General features: G+C 48.8%; 2 protein-coding genes across 9 annotated transcripts in view; one reads left to right on the top strand and one right to left on the bottom strand.

Annotated features, from left to right (window-relative positions):
* Window positions 115-10,425, bottom strand: ZNF740 (zinc finger protein 740). 2 transcript variants are annotated; one of them, XM_021091710.1, is made up of 7 exons: window positions 9,431-10,425; window positions 8,074-8,589; window positions 5,774-5,923; window positions 5,340-5,429; window positions 4,791-4,914; window positions 4,375-4,493; window positions 115-3,409 (listed from the first exon to the last, which is right to left on the bottom strand). In XM_021091710.1, the coding sequence occupies exons 2-7, from the start codon at window positions 8,080-8,082 to the stop codon at window positions 3,320-3,322; spliced, it is 582 nt and encodes a 193-aa protein (XP_020947369.1). In that variant the 5' UTR covers window positions 8,083-8,589; window positions 9,431-10,425; the 3' UTR covers window positions 115-3,319. The 2 variants fall into 2 exon arrangements, with proteins under 2 accessions (XP_020947369.1, XP_020947368.1); XM_021091709.1 differs by having other exon boundaries at window positions 8,274-8,589; window positions 9,431-10,422.
* The window catches only part of CSAD (cysteine sulfinic acid decarboxylase), a 31,107-nt gene continuing 25,830 nt past the window's right edge, over window positions 8,663-13,939 (top strand). The window contains exons 1-3 of one of the 7 annotated variants that reach the window (XM_021091702.1): window positions 8,663-9,038; window positions 9,129-9,199; window positions 9,463-9,536. In XM_021091702.1, coding sequence (XP_020947361.1) covers window positions 8,946-9,038; window positions 9,129-9,199; window positions 9,463-9,536 — 238 coding nt within the window. In that variant the 5' untranslated portion in view covers window positions 8,663-8,945. Of the gene's footprint in view, window positions 9,039-9,128; window positions 9,537-13,939 lie in introns of all 7 variants that reach the window. The other 6 variants (XM_021091700.1, XM_021091703.1, XM_021091705.1 and 3 more) reach the window with 6 other exon arrangements.

The following is a 13,939-nucleotide window of genomic DNA, read 5'->3' as shown; positions in this document are numbered from 1 at the left end:
GGTGCTGGAAGTTGTGGGGTGGTTGGTTACATTCGGTGGAGAAAAAGGAAAACGACTCTGGCCCCAGTGAAAAAGCTTCTCCCAAGGTAGTCTTCCCAAAGAGGAGATAGTATGTACAAAAGCCCCATTTTCTTTTTATTTAAATATCCTAAATATATCACGAAGGAACATACACTGCACTTTAATGGTAAAAAGATACAAGTTTATAACATCTTATAAAAACTACCATTTAAAAGTGATCTTGTTCATTTAATATTCCCCTCCCCCAATAGCAAAATAAGTATATTAAAAAAAAAGAGAAGAAGGGTAGGAGGGATTGTTAAGATAAAAGCCCCAGGGCCACACAGAGGCAAAGAACATCTGGGGAGAGGGTTAAAAGTTGTGGGGGACTCCACACCACACCTCATTTAACCCTCCAAAATCAAGCCATGGGGCACAATCAGTAGCTAAGTGACAACAAGAGGCTGTTGGGGGGGGGCGGACGGAAAAGACTGGGGGTGCTGGGAAGGGCAGGGCTGGTGGGGCCTGGTACAGCAGCCCACCCAGGAACTGGCGCTACTTTTTCCCAGGTCCCTGAATCCCACATCCCATCTCCGAGAGCCGGCCCTGTTTCCCTTTCCCTCCACTCCGGACACACCTGAGGCTTCTTTCCAGTGCTAGAACCCCCCACCCCTGCCCCAGCAGAGGAGGGGTGGGACATTGGACCCAGGAGCCTTCGCAGCGGTCTCAGTCTGCGATTTCCCTGGGGTGTTAAGTGGGACTCCTAAGCCCCCTGGGCACTAAGTCACTCCTTTTGCCTCTCTGCTCCTCTCTCCTCGCATAGTCATGACCCCAGAACATCAGCACCTGGACAACTGAGCTAACCACCTGCTCCTGAGTTTCCCCGCACCCAGTCCTTGGCAGGGGTGGTTCTGGTATGGCTCTTTGCACATATGCTTTGAAGTTCTCTCTCTCCTGTCCACCCAGGCAGGAAGCAGAGGCCTGTAGGGGGCCAGAGCACATTTTGACCTAAGCACATATTCGCACACGCAGGGGCACAGAGCACTCACGTGATTCTCCACGCATTCCCCCAAACCCATCTCAACTCTAGACAGGTTAGCCACAGGTGGCAGGGAGGGAAGCTTCCCATTTTCCAAAGCACTCGTGAAAGGACAGTTTTTCTAAAGGTATCCTAGACCAATCCCAGCCCCCAGTAGAACCCTCTAACAGGGAAGGGGCTGGCTCACATGCAGAAAGACGCCCCACTTGCAGGGACCACGGGCAGGTTCAAGGACTTGTGGTCTAGTTTCTGGAGTGCCAGCATAAAATTAGAGGAGCACAGGCGGCAAAGACATCCAGCGTCTCCCCAACAGGATCTTGGATGCTGTCAGGGAAGACGGCTAAGGTGCCAGGCCTCCTTTCTTTCTTCCCCCCAAAATCCTCGCACCTCAGAGGTATGGAGACCACCCCCGAACCTGTTATTTCCTCCAGAACAGGCAACAGCTGGGAGTTTGCTGCTGCCATTCCCTCCACTTTCTGGGAAATGAAACCACACCTCCTGGAGAATGCTAGCTCAGATCCCCACTGACAGCTTGGTCAGGTTCACCGAGTTTCCATGATTACTCCATAACTACCCCCCAGCCCAGTAGGTCAGGGCAGGTCACAACCTGGGGGGTCCACCAAACCCCAGAACCTCCCACAGGATCCTTTCCTAAGCAGGAGGAAAGAGGGTTTTTATTTCACTTTAGAAAATTCATATTCACAAGCCCTGGTTTGGGTCAGAAACATCCTAACCAGCAGTCTGTTGAATTAAAAAAACAAAACACAACACAACACCTCCAAAACAAAGCCCTCCAGTCCCCTGAATTGAGCTCTTCAGCTCCTGCTGGGACCTCAAGCACCCTTCAGGCTGAGGGGGCTGAGGAGAGGCTGTTTCATGCTCATCCTCCCCTGAGTTGAGGGCTGGAGAAGGGTTTGGCTCAATAATATGCCACCTCCAAGCATACAAACATCAACACTCACATACTACACACACACACACACACTGATCACTTTCTGGGGGGGGTGGTGGATATCGGGTGGTGGCGCTGGGAGCAGAGAGGAGCAGAGAACAGACTTAAGAATCACACCTATGTTAGGTCTCTTCCTCAGTTTTTTCTCTGCAGCGCCCCCACCCCCCCGCAATTCTTTGTCAGGTAGGGATGGCCATCAAGGAGGAAGCCAAGATCTTGCTCTTTGGGACCAAAGGCCAGACCCCTATCTGCTCTACCCAGATACAGTGACGGGACTTGGGCAGGAGAACAGCTCACATGACTCAACAGCCACGTCAGGGGACACCAACTTCCTTTGCTGCATCAACAGCTGTTACCCAGCTTGGGACCAGCCTGGGTGGTTCCTAAGGGGACACAAGGACAGAACCCACTCTGACGGCCACGACCCCCTGCTCAACACCTCTGTCTGGCTTAGGAGTCCACATCAGCGAGGTAGCCAAAAACTATCCCCAAGACCAGCTGCCCAAAGAGAGAAAGGAAAGGGGTTTCACGGGCCGCTCTCACCCAAGTTTCCTCCAGAAGGCACTTGAGCTGACCCCCTAGGTACCAGTGTGGCGTGGGCCGGTACAACACCGTAGCTGCAACTCTCGCTCTTCCCCGAAGGAAACGAGAGGTACCTGTCCACTCTTTTTGGATCCAGTCCTTCTCTGCTCCTCCCACTGTTCTTTCTTTTGTCCCTACAGTGTACACAGAGGCCAAAGGAAGCTCAGCTGCCATCCCTGCTCCTATTCTCCTTCAAACAGGAGGTGAGGTCCAGGGCTATGGAACATTGAGGATCAACTGCAACTAAAAACTCAATTTCGGGGGAGGGCTGGAGCAGCCAGTCCCTGCTTTGACCAGGACTCTATACCTCCATACTACCTGTTTCCACAGTGCACCTGCTGAAATTGCTTTTGGATAAACAAAAACAAGAACAGAACAAACAAATCCCTCTCCCCAGTCTTTTCCATTTCAGCTGCCAGCTGGGGTCCAAGGTTGCGGGAGCCACACTTCAGTCTTGGTCCTGTACCTTGAATCCCCACCTATGACCTCAGCCAAGGGTCCAGGGACTAGCTTCCCTACCCGGGAATGCTGTAGGAACTTCCCCGAGATACTCATAGTCTCAGACTATTTACAGAGCTGACGCTCTGGGGCCTGCTGTCCCCTGATGCACTCTTCCGGTCTCCTGGGTCCACTCCTCCAGGAGGGGAACAGGTACAGATGGGGTGGTGGTGGGACCATCAGACCAGAGGGGGTGCGCTCTTCGGTAGATTCTGCTGATCACTCCCACCACCTGGGGCCCCTTGCGCTTATAGAGAAAACTGCCCATCGGAAGTCTTGGACTGGCACCCTTGGCACATCCGTTTGTGTCTGAGTAATCGATCTGTCCGAGAAAAACACTGCGAAGAAAGGGAGGGTTAAGTGCCGAGAAGAGAAACTCAGTTACCTATCGGCTAGAGCTGTCTTCCTCACACAGGAGAGATACACGCACCACTCCACACGCCCCAGCGCATACAGACTGCAAAGTGCGCGGGAGTGAAGAACGCAAGCTCTGAAGTCTGAATTCTCCCTCTAGTGCTTAGTAGCTGTGCGACCTTGGGCAAGTTATCTGACAGCTGTGTAAAACGGGGCTAAAGGTACCTACTCCCGGAGTGGCTTCATTCCCATCACGTGTTTGTTGAGTCTCTAACTCAAGGCAAGTACAGTTCTTAGGGCTGAGGACAAGAGAGGAGAACCAGAGGGACAAAGCCTCTGACTCACGGAGCTTCCATTCTAGTGTCTGCAGATTCCACATGAGAGCATATGGAGCAAAGCTTGAGACCCAGCAAAGTCCAGGAAGTGTCGGTTGTTATCATTTCTCATCTCTTGTTCTTGTCTTGTTTTGGTCCTGGCTCTTACATTCTAAACAGATCAGATACTGACCCCCAAGGGCAGAGATGATATCTCTTCCTCCAAAGTGCACCTGCTCTAAAGTTCGACTGAATCTGACTCTGCCCCCGATCTCCTGTGTCCTTGGGAAACTCAACGTCTCTGAATCTTGATTTCCCCATGGGTGAAATAAGGCAACACAGCTATCTCATGGAGTTAATGTGAAGGTTAAACAAAACAAGGTCAAATACGCTCTCAACGTGCCTGGCACAGAGTAAGTACTCGGAAGAAATGCTATTATTACAATCATTCTAATGGCCCATCTCCATGACAAGCGGCATAAGGCCAGAGGGAGTTTCCTCACCCCAGGTACTGACTCCATCCTGGCTGGGAATGCTTGGTGGCCCCTTGCAAGCCAGGCAGGGAGTAGGGGCGGGCCTAGTTCTCAGGGAAGAAAGTCTGTGTCTGGCTGTGAGTGGATGACACGTGAGCTTACCTGGTGACACCGTTCACACTGGTAGGGCTTCTCCCCACTGTGTACACGCTTGTGACGCTCCAGGTGGTACTTCTGGATGAAGCGCATATCACATATATCACACTCGAAGGGCTTCTCACCTGGCCCAGGTGGAGAGAGAAGCTAACAGTGGGAGGTATACACGGCAAGGACCTCGTTCCAGGTGTTTCTCCAGAAATTTTTAACTTTTGGCAGCGTGAAGACATGTAATGGGAAAAGGGTCCCCAGAACTGCTGGTCTCAGTGACCCTAGATACATACAATCTCTCTGTCTCATTCACCCACCTTCTTCCACTATTTCAAATACTTGCCCTTAAAATAAACCCAATAAGAGCTACACACAAAGATAATACAAACTATAGACTCTTCTGCACCTTTGAATGGGAGCAAAAGACTTACCAGTATGAATAAGGATGTGCCTCTTGAGGTGGTAACTGCTCCGAAAGGCTCCAAAGCAGTGTTCACAAACAAAATTTTTGGGAATCTTTACTTGAAAAGAACCATTTTGCTCCACTACCACCACCTGGAGGCAAGAGTCAGGCATGTCATGAGGCCACCCCTCTGCCCCCTTCCTGCCCCCATTCTCCTGTGGATCTATTTCCAACTGCTGGACAAAGTAACCTGATACTGTCATCTCCCACAGCCCTCTGAGGAGGGAGGTGCAGTGGGTAAGCCGTCTGCCTCGTCAATCCCAACATGCGGAAGTGACTTGAGCAGGAGTCTGCCTGCCCTTTGCCTCACGATCTCATGCTCCCCTGACTCTCCTTCCCTCACCAAGGATGTTCCACAGAGGGCAGAGATCAACTACCACAGAGGTCTCTGGATGGAATCAGGGGGACACACTCACGGCCATGAGTGCGCCACGCATCTAGGGGGAGCTACGGTTTGAGACAGAGAGGGAGGAAAGAGGAGGACTTCCTACGGTTTGGGGGTTACCCCATTACCTGCCTTTTTAACAGTCTTTTTTGAATGAGAGGCCTCAGTCAAGCTGTCATCGTCTTTGCGGCTCCGGGACTTATCACTCTCTTTTCGGTGGCCCTTTGAACACAAATCAAATCTAAATTCACGGTCCGTCTCAGGAGAGGCCAAAAGCAGCTTTGAAACAACTTATAAATGAGAGCAAACCACCTGCCCCAAAGGTTTAGGGAAAGTACTCCTCCATTTCCTCTCCAAGGCCTCTGGCTTCGAGGGGCTGCAGAACAGAAAAGACCTTCCTTTTCTGTCTCCTCTCAAATACCCCCATTCACTCACTCCCCAGCTGGACCCCCTTTCCCCATTTCCCTAAACAGAAGCACTGAGGAAGCCAAACTTGGCATCTCCTGGCAGAGAGCTCGGGCCACCCGACCCCCAGGTGCCGCAATGGACTCAAGTGCTGTATGTACCTGACTCGAGCACCTCAGCACATCAGGGCTACCCGCCCGCTCTCCATTCTCGGCCTGCTTGCTGGCAATCTGGCTCAGCATCATCTTCTTGCTGGCTGCAGTGGGAACCAAACTCACACCTGCTAGGCCTTCACAAGCCAGGAGACTTGCCTAAGTTGAAAGGAGATGAGGTGTCAGGTCACCTGGCGGGGCAGGCAAAGACAGGCTGCCACCCTCTGGAGCACTACCTTTCACCCCTGGCTACTGCCACGCTGCTCCTCTCTAGGGAGTGTCCCTCCTCACCACAAAACCCCGCTTCCTTCCAGAGTCCTCATCTCACCAGGAACTAGTCACTCATTTTGTCATCTGTCAGCATTTAGATACAGACCAAGTAAATAATCAAATGTTCTGGACAATTCTGTCATTAGCACTGTGCTGAGAAGAGCGGGTCTACATATCCCTCTGAAGTAGTCCTAAGCCTCTATGTGGGCATGTGGTTCCATCCTCTTGAGCCACCAAAGTGGGACATTTCTAGACGAACTTCCTTCTTCCTCTCTCAGTGGCATTCAGCCTCACAGAGTCTACTTCTAACGGGCACACCTCACTGGTGCCCAAAACGATCCCATCAGGTCCCACGAACATGTTTATCAGTAAAATTGGATCATTTCTCCCCTTAGATTTTAAATTCCCTAAGTGTTGTTATAAAAGATAAAAAAATTAAACCACCGGGGAAGATTCTGGGGTTGAATATACAATTTCTCTTGTGCCCCTCCACTCCCCCCTAGGCCATTTATATATGTGCATCTCCGTATTTTTTCACATTCTCTGCTCTACATAAAGTTTAAAGATTACCTAAGAAAGGGATATTTGGGAAGAGTCTCCCTTTTCACTGCTATATTCTTCAAACTGACTTTATTTCGCCAGCACTAGACACCTGCGCTTTGTACTGGAGAAACGTCTTTAAGAAAGACTTGGTCAGCCAACTTCCACAAGCAATTTATACAGAAATTCCTTTCACGTAATCCGTATATCCTGGGATGCCCCCCTCCCCCCAAGGGCTTTGGACTGAAAGGTCCAGAAGTAAAAAAAATTCTGTTGATAATTGTACAATGCTGGGCAAGTGACCCCACCTCTTTAAGTCTCAGTTGCCCTAAATGCAAAATATTTATCATGGTATTCAACCTCACAGGGCTGATGACAGTTAAGCCAAGATATAAAATGCTCAGCAGTGCCCTGTACAAAGTTAGCAATTTGTTCAGTCAGAGCAAAAGTGAACACAATACTGTGGAGTGGGTTGCAAACAAAGGAAGAAGAAACCGAAGGGCTCCTACTCGGCATGGAAAGGAGGAAGCTATGCGTGCAGCTGGAAAAAAGCCAATTAAACCGTAATCAGGCTGCCATCCCGGTGAGATTGGTAGGGAAGGGTCCCTGGAAGGAAGCTGGGACAAGCTCTGGGAATGCCTGCATATAGCTTTTCTACTCAGATGACAACAATGAACTATCAAGTCATCCTTTCTCTCCAATCCATCCTGTATCCTCACAGTGACAATTACCTTCCAAATACAAACACACCGATCTGATATCACTCTGCTGCCTAACATTCTTCAGAGCGTTCCCTTTCCCTATAGAATAAAGTCTAATTCTCAGTAAGGCATAAAAGGCCCTCAAGGCACACTCCGCTTCCTTCTCCAGGAAACACCTCCCTCACCCTAACATTCCCATATTCCCCTAACGAGCCCCCATTTAAATGCTTTCCTCCTTAACTGGCAAACCATCTACAATACTCCCAACCTTACCACGTGTGCCCATGCCTCTAAGCTTTGCCCATGCAGTTCTCCTTGTCTGAATACCCTGTTCTGGTTGTTTATTTAGCAAAATCCTATGCATCCTTCAAGCTTCAACTGTTTTTTCATCGAGGCAGAAAGATCATTCCCTCCTCTGCAATGCACATTCCCTACCTCTATGACTGCACATTCCTTCAATCAACAGACTCATTGAGCCTGTACTACCAGCCAGCCACTTCGCAAGGTGTTGGGAATATAAAGACAAATGACAGACTATGTCTTCATCTCCCCCCACCCCCAACCCAACTAGCCTGGAAGCTTGCTGGGGACAGGGACAGTTTTATTCATCTTTGTCTCCCCAGTACAATGCCTTGCATAAAAAGGGAGCTCAATAAACTCCTGTTGATAAAGACAAATGAAGCTTTCACCAGACTGTTCACTCCCTCACGCCCCTCAGCAGTTAATGCACCAAGTGTACACTGAGTACATGCTGCTTTGCAAATGTCCCATCAGGGCCTGTGATGCAGTATAGCCTACCTCCTTCATTTGACTGGAAGCTCCCTGAAGGCAGGGGCTGTGGCCTGTCTCCTTTCCTTCCTCTAGATCTCCCCCTGGTGCTTAATACAGAGCTTGGCTCACTGTGTTGGTCAATATGTTGACTAAGGCAGCATTCAAGAGTGAAACTGCAAACACGCTTCCCAGAGATCTTGAAGGAGGAGGACTCTAGAGCTTTTTACCTGAGCCATGCTGATTTCTCACTTAATGCAACACAAAAGTTCAGGAGCTTCTTGATCCACCTTTCTTTAAGACACTGTTGTTTGAAGAACTGTCACCAAATCCCTGTAACAACTCCTTCGTGTCCCTTCAGTCCTGCTGCCATATTGAACTGCCTTTGTCTTCACATAGAATTTAGTGTCCTCCAAAGGGAAGATAGATGTTCCAAGAATCCCTGGTCTCTGCCTGGTTCCTGCCTATTGTCTGAAGAAAAAGAGTCTGCCAGTCTTGGTTTTCCAGCTGAATTCCCTGGATGAAATTCACATCTGTTTCACAAACCTAAAACCGAAAAGGGAGATAGGGCTGTTAGGTGCAACATCCACGGGCCCATACCACCAGTCGTGGGCTGAACTTTTGCCAGGCGCTCTTTGTGCAACTCAAAAAAAGGAAGACATCAGTCAAGCAGTTTTTCTTTCTGGGTCATAAGAAACTGGTCTCCGGATAGCCAACAGGAGCAAATGTAACTGGGGCCTCTGGTGAAGGAACTGCACCCGGCCAACTGCTTGGATTTGTCATTTTTGGACGGGAAGAAGGGGGCGGCGGCCCTTTGGGGCTTTTGTGTCCAGTGGGCCGGCCCGCGAAGCTCGCACTCTATTAAGGCGATCAGAAGTAGGGTAGAGAAAAGCTCAAGGCCTATGGCTGGGCCCTTGGCAAGCAGGCAGAAACCGGAACGGCAGTTCGCGCCAGGGCAGGCCCACACGTGCGTGTTCTCCGAGTCCCCCCCCAAGGTACGTAAACTCGCTGCGGAGGTGGAAAGCAAGGAGGCGAAGCCCAGCGCTGAGCGTTCCCACCCACCTTCCCTCCCTCCCTCCCGCCAGCCAGCCAGCCAGCCAGCCAGCCGCTGCGCCCGCCGCACGCACCCGAAGAAGACAGCCGAGGAGCGCGCAAGGTGCGTGCTCGCGCCCGCGTCCCTTCCGAGCAAGCCCCCACTGCCCGACCGGGGACGCGGCCGGACCGCGGAGCGCGCGCGGTCCTAGCTCTCCCCGTGAGCCCCCTCCCTTCGCCACGCGCCCCTCCTCCCTTCCCCTCCCCCTTCCCGCGCGGCGCCCCACGGCCTGCGAGCTGCTGAAGCGCTGCCGTCTACCCGGACGACGTTGCGCTCCCCGGGGCGTGCTCTTACCTGCCAGGCGCGGCCTTCCACTGTCTCCCCAGCCGCGCGGCGCCTCCTCCAGGCCCCAGCACGCCGTGCCAACCCCGTGGCCACCGCTGTCCCCGCCGGGACCGAGGCAAGTTTACAAACACCAACCCGGGGCCCGTTTCCCCGGAAGCACTTCCCCCTCCCCCCCTCGGCCTCTCCGCTGAGCAGCACTATCCACTTCCGCCTCGGGAGTCTGGACGGGCGGGGGCACCCAGAAAAGGGGGTGAAGCTGAGGGCGCACGGAGGGAGTGCAGCTGGTGAGTGGGCGGTACCGGCGCTCAGAAGGACGGGAAGAAGGCGGAGCAGAGGTACGGCGCGTGCGCCGTTGTGTGGGCGCGCCGCGGCGGCCATCTTGATTGAGGGCAGGCGCGAGGGCCGTGAAATGTTGGTTCGCTGAGTGTTCCCTGAGGGGTGTTGCTGGATGAGCTGGTTAAGACTTCTGGAAGAAGCGTCATCACTCTCCCTTCCTCGCAGTTATTCTCCCTATCGCGTCTAAGCCTGGAACCACAAATAGAGCCAGAATAGTTCGTGCCAGGTCTTTTCGCGTAACTTGGTCCAGGTCATCTTTCCCTGAGCCTTCCATCAGGCCCAGGTCTGCATATTCTGAGGGCCGCCTCGTCAGCAGAGAGGGGAGTTAACTTTTTTTGCACGTTTTTGTTGAGTACTCTCAACCCCAATCTGAGAAGGGATGCCCTAGTATGATCCGAGCGCCCGAAGTCAATCTGGTTTCTTTATACCGCTTCCACCTTTATTCCAAACGGTCCAGCCTCTAACATTGGCCTTCTTGCCTGGAAAAAGCCATAGAACTACCCCTCAGTAGGAAGTAGACTGTAGTCTTTGTTGGAGACTTGGCGATGCAGGGTGGCCCTTGGGCCCAGCTACGTTAGGAGCATGGGAACCTGAGCCTTTCTTTTTTGTTTTTTAGGGCTGCACCTGCGGTACATGGAAGTTCCCAGGCAAGGGGTCTAATCAGAGTCATAGCTGCCAGCCTAAGCCACAGCCACAGTAGGGAACCTACTCAGGGAGGCCAGGAATCAAACCCACATCCTCATGGACACTAGTAGGGTTCGTTATTGCTGAGCCACAACTGGAACTCTTCTTGAGCCTTTCTTTAAATTCTGTTTGCGGGAGTTCCCGTCGTGGCACAGCAGAAACAAACTGACTAGGAACCAGGAGGTTGCGGGTTCGATCCCTGGCCTTGCTCTGCAGGCTGAGGATCCGGTGTTGCTTTGAGCTGTGGTGTAGGTCTGTAGGTCCCAGATGCGGCTCGGATCTGGCGTGGCTGTGGTGTAGGCCAGTGGCTACAGCTCGGATTGGACCCCTAGCCTGCGAACCTCCATATGCTGCAAGTGCAGCCCTAAAAAGACAAAAAATTCTGTTTCCAACTTTAGCTATTAGGAAGGGATTCTGCCAAAGATGGATAATGCATTAGTGCACTTGATGGAAGGAAATGTTAATTCCGTTTAGGTCCCAGCTTCTGTAGTGCTGTAAGGTTGTGAGTTTAGGAGAATTAAAGGAGATACCAAAAGAAAAAAAAATTATGAAAGAAGACAAGAATTCTCAGCCACTTTTGGTATACAGATTTTATTTCCCTGAACACTCCCATTTTTGGAGCAATTGTCAGCAAATCTTTGTGCTCTTAAGATTGTCATAGAACAGTCAAAACTAACAGGAGATCACCAGGAATAAATAATTAAAAGTTTAGCTCATGCTTATTTTAATAAATCCACATAACACAAAAGAATAAGAGGCAGAAAATGTTTAGTTCCCTCATCTACTATTCCATGCTCCTGAAGGTAGTCACTTTTATCAGTTTGGTGTGTATACCTACAGGCTTTTTTGTGAGTTCCAAAAACCTTTTTTTTCATGCAGAACATATTTTTGAGCACCTACAGTGCACCTCACAAGTGTATTTTAGACATCTTCTAAGTCATTTCACATTTTAAAAATTGTTGCATAGCACTCACATTTGTCTAGACCCACCCTAATGAACATTTAGCATAGTTCCAGTTTTTTAATGAACAATGCCATAATGAACATCCTTATATAATTATCCTTTTGTATTTATAGATAGACATGTAGATGGGATAGGTGCATTTTAAATTTTAATAGAGTCTGTGAAATTGAATTTCAAAAGTTTGTAACATTCAGAGCCACTTGTGAATGTCCCCATTTCCTACAACCTTGGTGATACTGCAAGCTATGAATTTTTTAATACACTGCCAATTTTTTTTTTTTTTTTTTTTTTTTGTTCTTTTCTAGGGCTGCACCCGCTGCATGTGAAGGTTCCCGGGCTAGGGGTCTAATCGGAGCTACAGCTGCTGACCAGAGCCAAAGCAACTCGGGATCCAAGCCTCGTCTTCGACCTACACCACAGCTCAGGGGAATGTCGGGTCCTTAAGCCACTGATGGAGGCCAGGGATCGAACCCGCAACCTCATGGATTCTAGTCAGATTCCTTAACCACTGAGCCATGATGGGAACTTGAACATTGCCAATTTGATAGGTGAAAAATAGTAATTTAAATTGGATTGTGATGATCATTGTACAACTATAAATGTAATAAATTCATTGAGTAATAAACAGTAATTTTATTGTTTTAATTTGCATGTCATTAATAGTGAAGTTGAGCATTTGTTGTTGCTTTTTTTTTTTTTTTTGCTTTTTAGGGCTGCACCTGATGCATATATGGAAGTTCCCAGGCTAGGGGTCAAATCGGAGCTATAGCTGCTGGCCTATACCTCAGCCACAGCAACACCAGATCCCAGATCCGAGCCCCATCTGCCCACCTACACTACAGCTCACAGCAGTGCTGGATCTCTGACCCACTGAGCAAGGCCGGGGATTCAGTCCAAATCCTCATGGATACTAGTCGGATCATTTCCACTGCACCACAGCAGGAACTCCTCTTGTTGCATTTTGACTATTTTAATTGTTTTCGTAAACTACCTATTTGCATCTTTTGCCTGTTAAGGGAAAAAGTAGATCATTTGTCTCTTTCATGTTAATTTGTAGAAATGTCTATGTTGTATTAACTTTTTTTTTCTAAGGGGCCGAACCTGCACCATATGGAAGTGCCCAGGCTAGAGGTTGAATCAGAGCTGTACCTGCAGGCCTACGCCACAGCCACAGCAACATCAGATCTGAACTGCGTCTGTGACCTACACCAGAGCTTATGGCAAAGCTGGATCTTTAACCCACTGAGCAAGGCCGTGGGTTGCACCTAGATCCTCATGAATACTAGTTGGGTTCATTACCCACTGAGCCAAAATGGGAACTCCCTGTATTAACTTTTCATTTGTCATATGCTTGTAAAATATTTTCTCTTAGTTCTCCATTTATTTTTCAGCTATTTTTAGGGTGAAAATTATGCTTTATGGGAAAATGTTTGAAACATGCTTATGAAAATAGGAACAAGACAAGAATGTTTACAGTTAGAACTAATATTCTGTTAGCACACCTGGCCAAAAGTCATTATTATTTTCATATTATATTCACATGAGATATCCACCTGCCAGATGTATGAGTAACAAACAGAAATTATATAAGTAAAACATTAGAACAATAACCAACCATAAAGATGTCATAGAATAAGTGACCTCACTTGCAATACGAAATATTACATTTCTTGGAGTTCCCTAGTGGCTTGGCATTTAAGGATTTGGCATTGCCACTGCTGTGGCTCAGGTTCAGTCCCTGGCCTCGGAACTTCCGCATGCTGTGGGTGCAGCCAAAAAAAACCCTGCATTTCTAGATATAAACTTAATAGGAAGTTGCAAATCATGCATTAAGGAAATCAGATTATTTTAGTGAAAGACAAAAAAAGGACTTGATTAGAAAGAGAGTTTTACTGTGTCTGCGTAAGAAGCCAATATTGTAGACATAAGTTTTTACTGTAAAGTTAAATTCTTATTAAGTCAGGACTTTGCATGGAACTTAACCTGATTTTTAAATTTACCTGGAAATAAATAGTTGCAAAGAGAGCAAAATCTATTTTTGGGAAACAACGAGTAGGTAAAATAATGAAGAGGGAACAAAGCCCTGGGTTATCTGTAACCACTTTAATGGTGTCTTTTTTTACACAGAATTTTGAAAGTTTTGTGTAGTCACATTTGCCCGAGTTTTGGGGGTTTTGTATATTGCTGTATTTCCTTCTGGTATTCTTATAGTGGTATATTTTCAGTTTGTCTTTATCTCAGCTGCAGTTTATTTTTGTGTGTGGTGAGAGGTAGTGAGAAATGCCAGACCAATAATGCGGTAGGGGAGGTACTAGCCTATAGATGTCAGAAAATCAGCCGTCTAGGCTTGCTCTTGGGTGACCTTTGTAATTTTGGGCAAATTAATTTCAGTCTTTCTGGCCCAAGAGTCCTTGAAAATGAAGGTGAATAAATAAATACCTTTTCAGTCTAGTTTCTAGCTCGACTGTGAGGATTGAATGAGATTATAGATGAGAAAAGGCTTTAAGAAGGAAAAAAATTCCCTTGTACCTCTA

The sequence above is a fragment of the Sus scrofa genome, chromosome 5 (assembly GCF_000003025.6).
Source record: "Sus scrofa isolate TJ Tabasco breed Duroc chromosome 5, Sscrofa11.1, whole genome shotgun sequence".
NCBI lineage: Eukaryota > Metazoa > Chordata > Mammalia > Artiodactyla > Suidae > Sus > Sus scrofa.
This window is presented reverse-complemented; position numbering and strand designations above follow the sequence as displayed.

Excerpts from the sequence above, each read along its gene's own strand:
- ZNF740 (XM_021091710.1), bottom strand. Across the intron at positions 4,915-5,339 it reads CAAAAAAGACTGTTAAAAAG|GTGGTGGTAGTGGAGCAAAA; the intron begins GCAGGTAATGGG and ends TCTTGCCTCCAG. Across the intron at positions 4,494-4,790 it reads GCACATCCTTATTCATACTG|GTGAGAAGCCCTTCGAGTGT; the intron begins GTAAGTCTTTTG and ends CACCTGGGCCAG.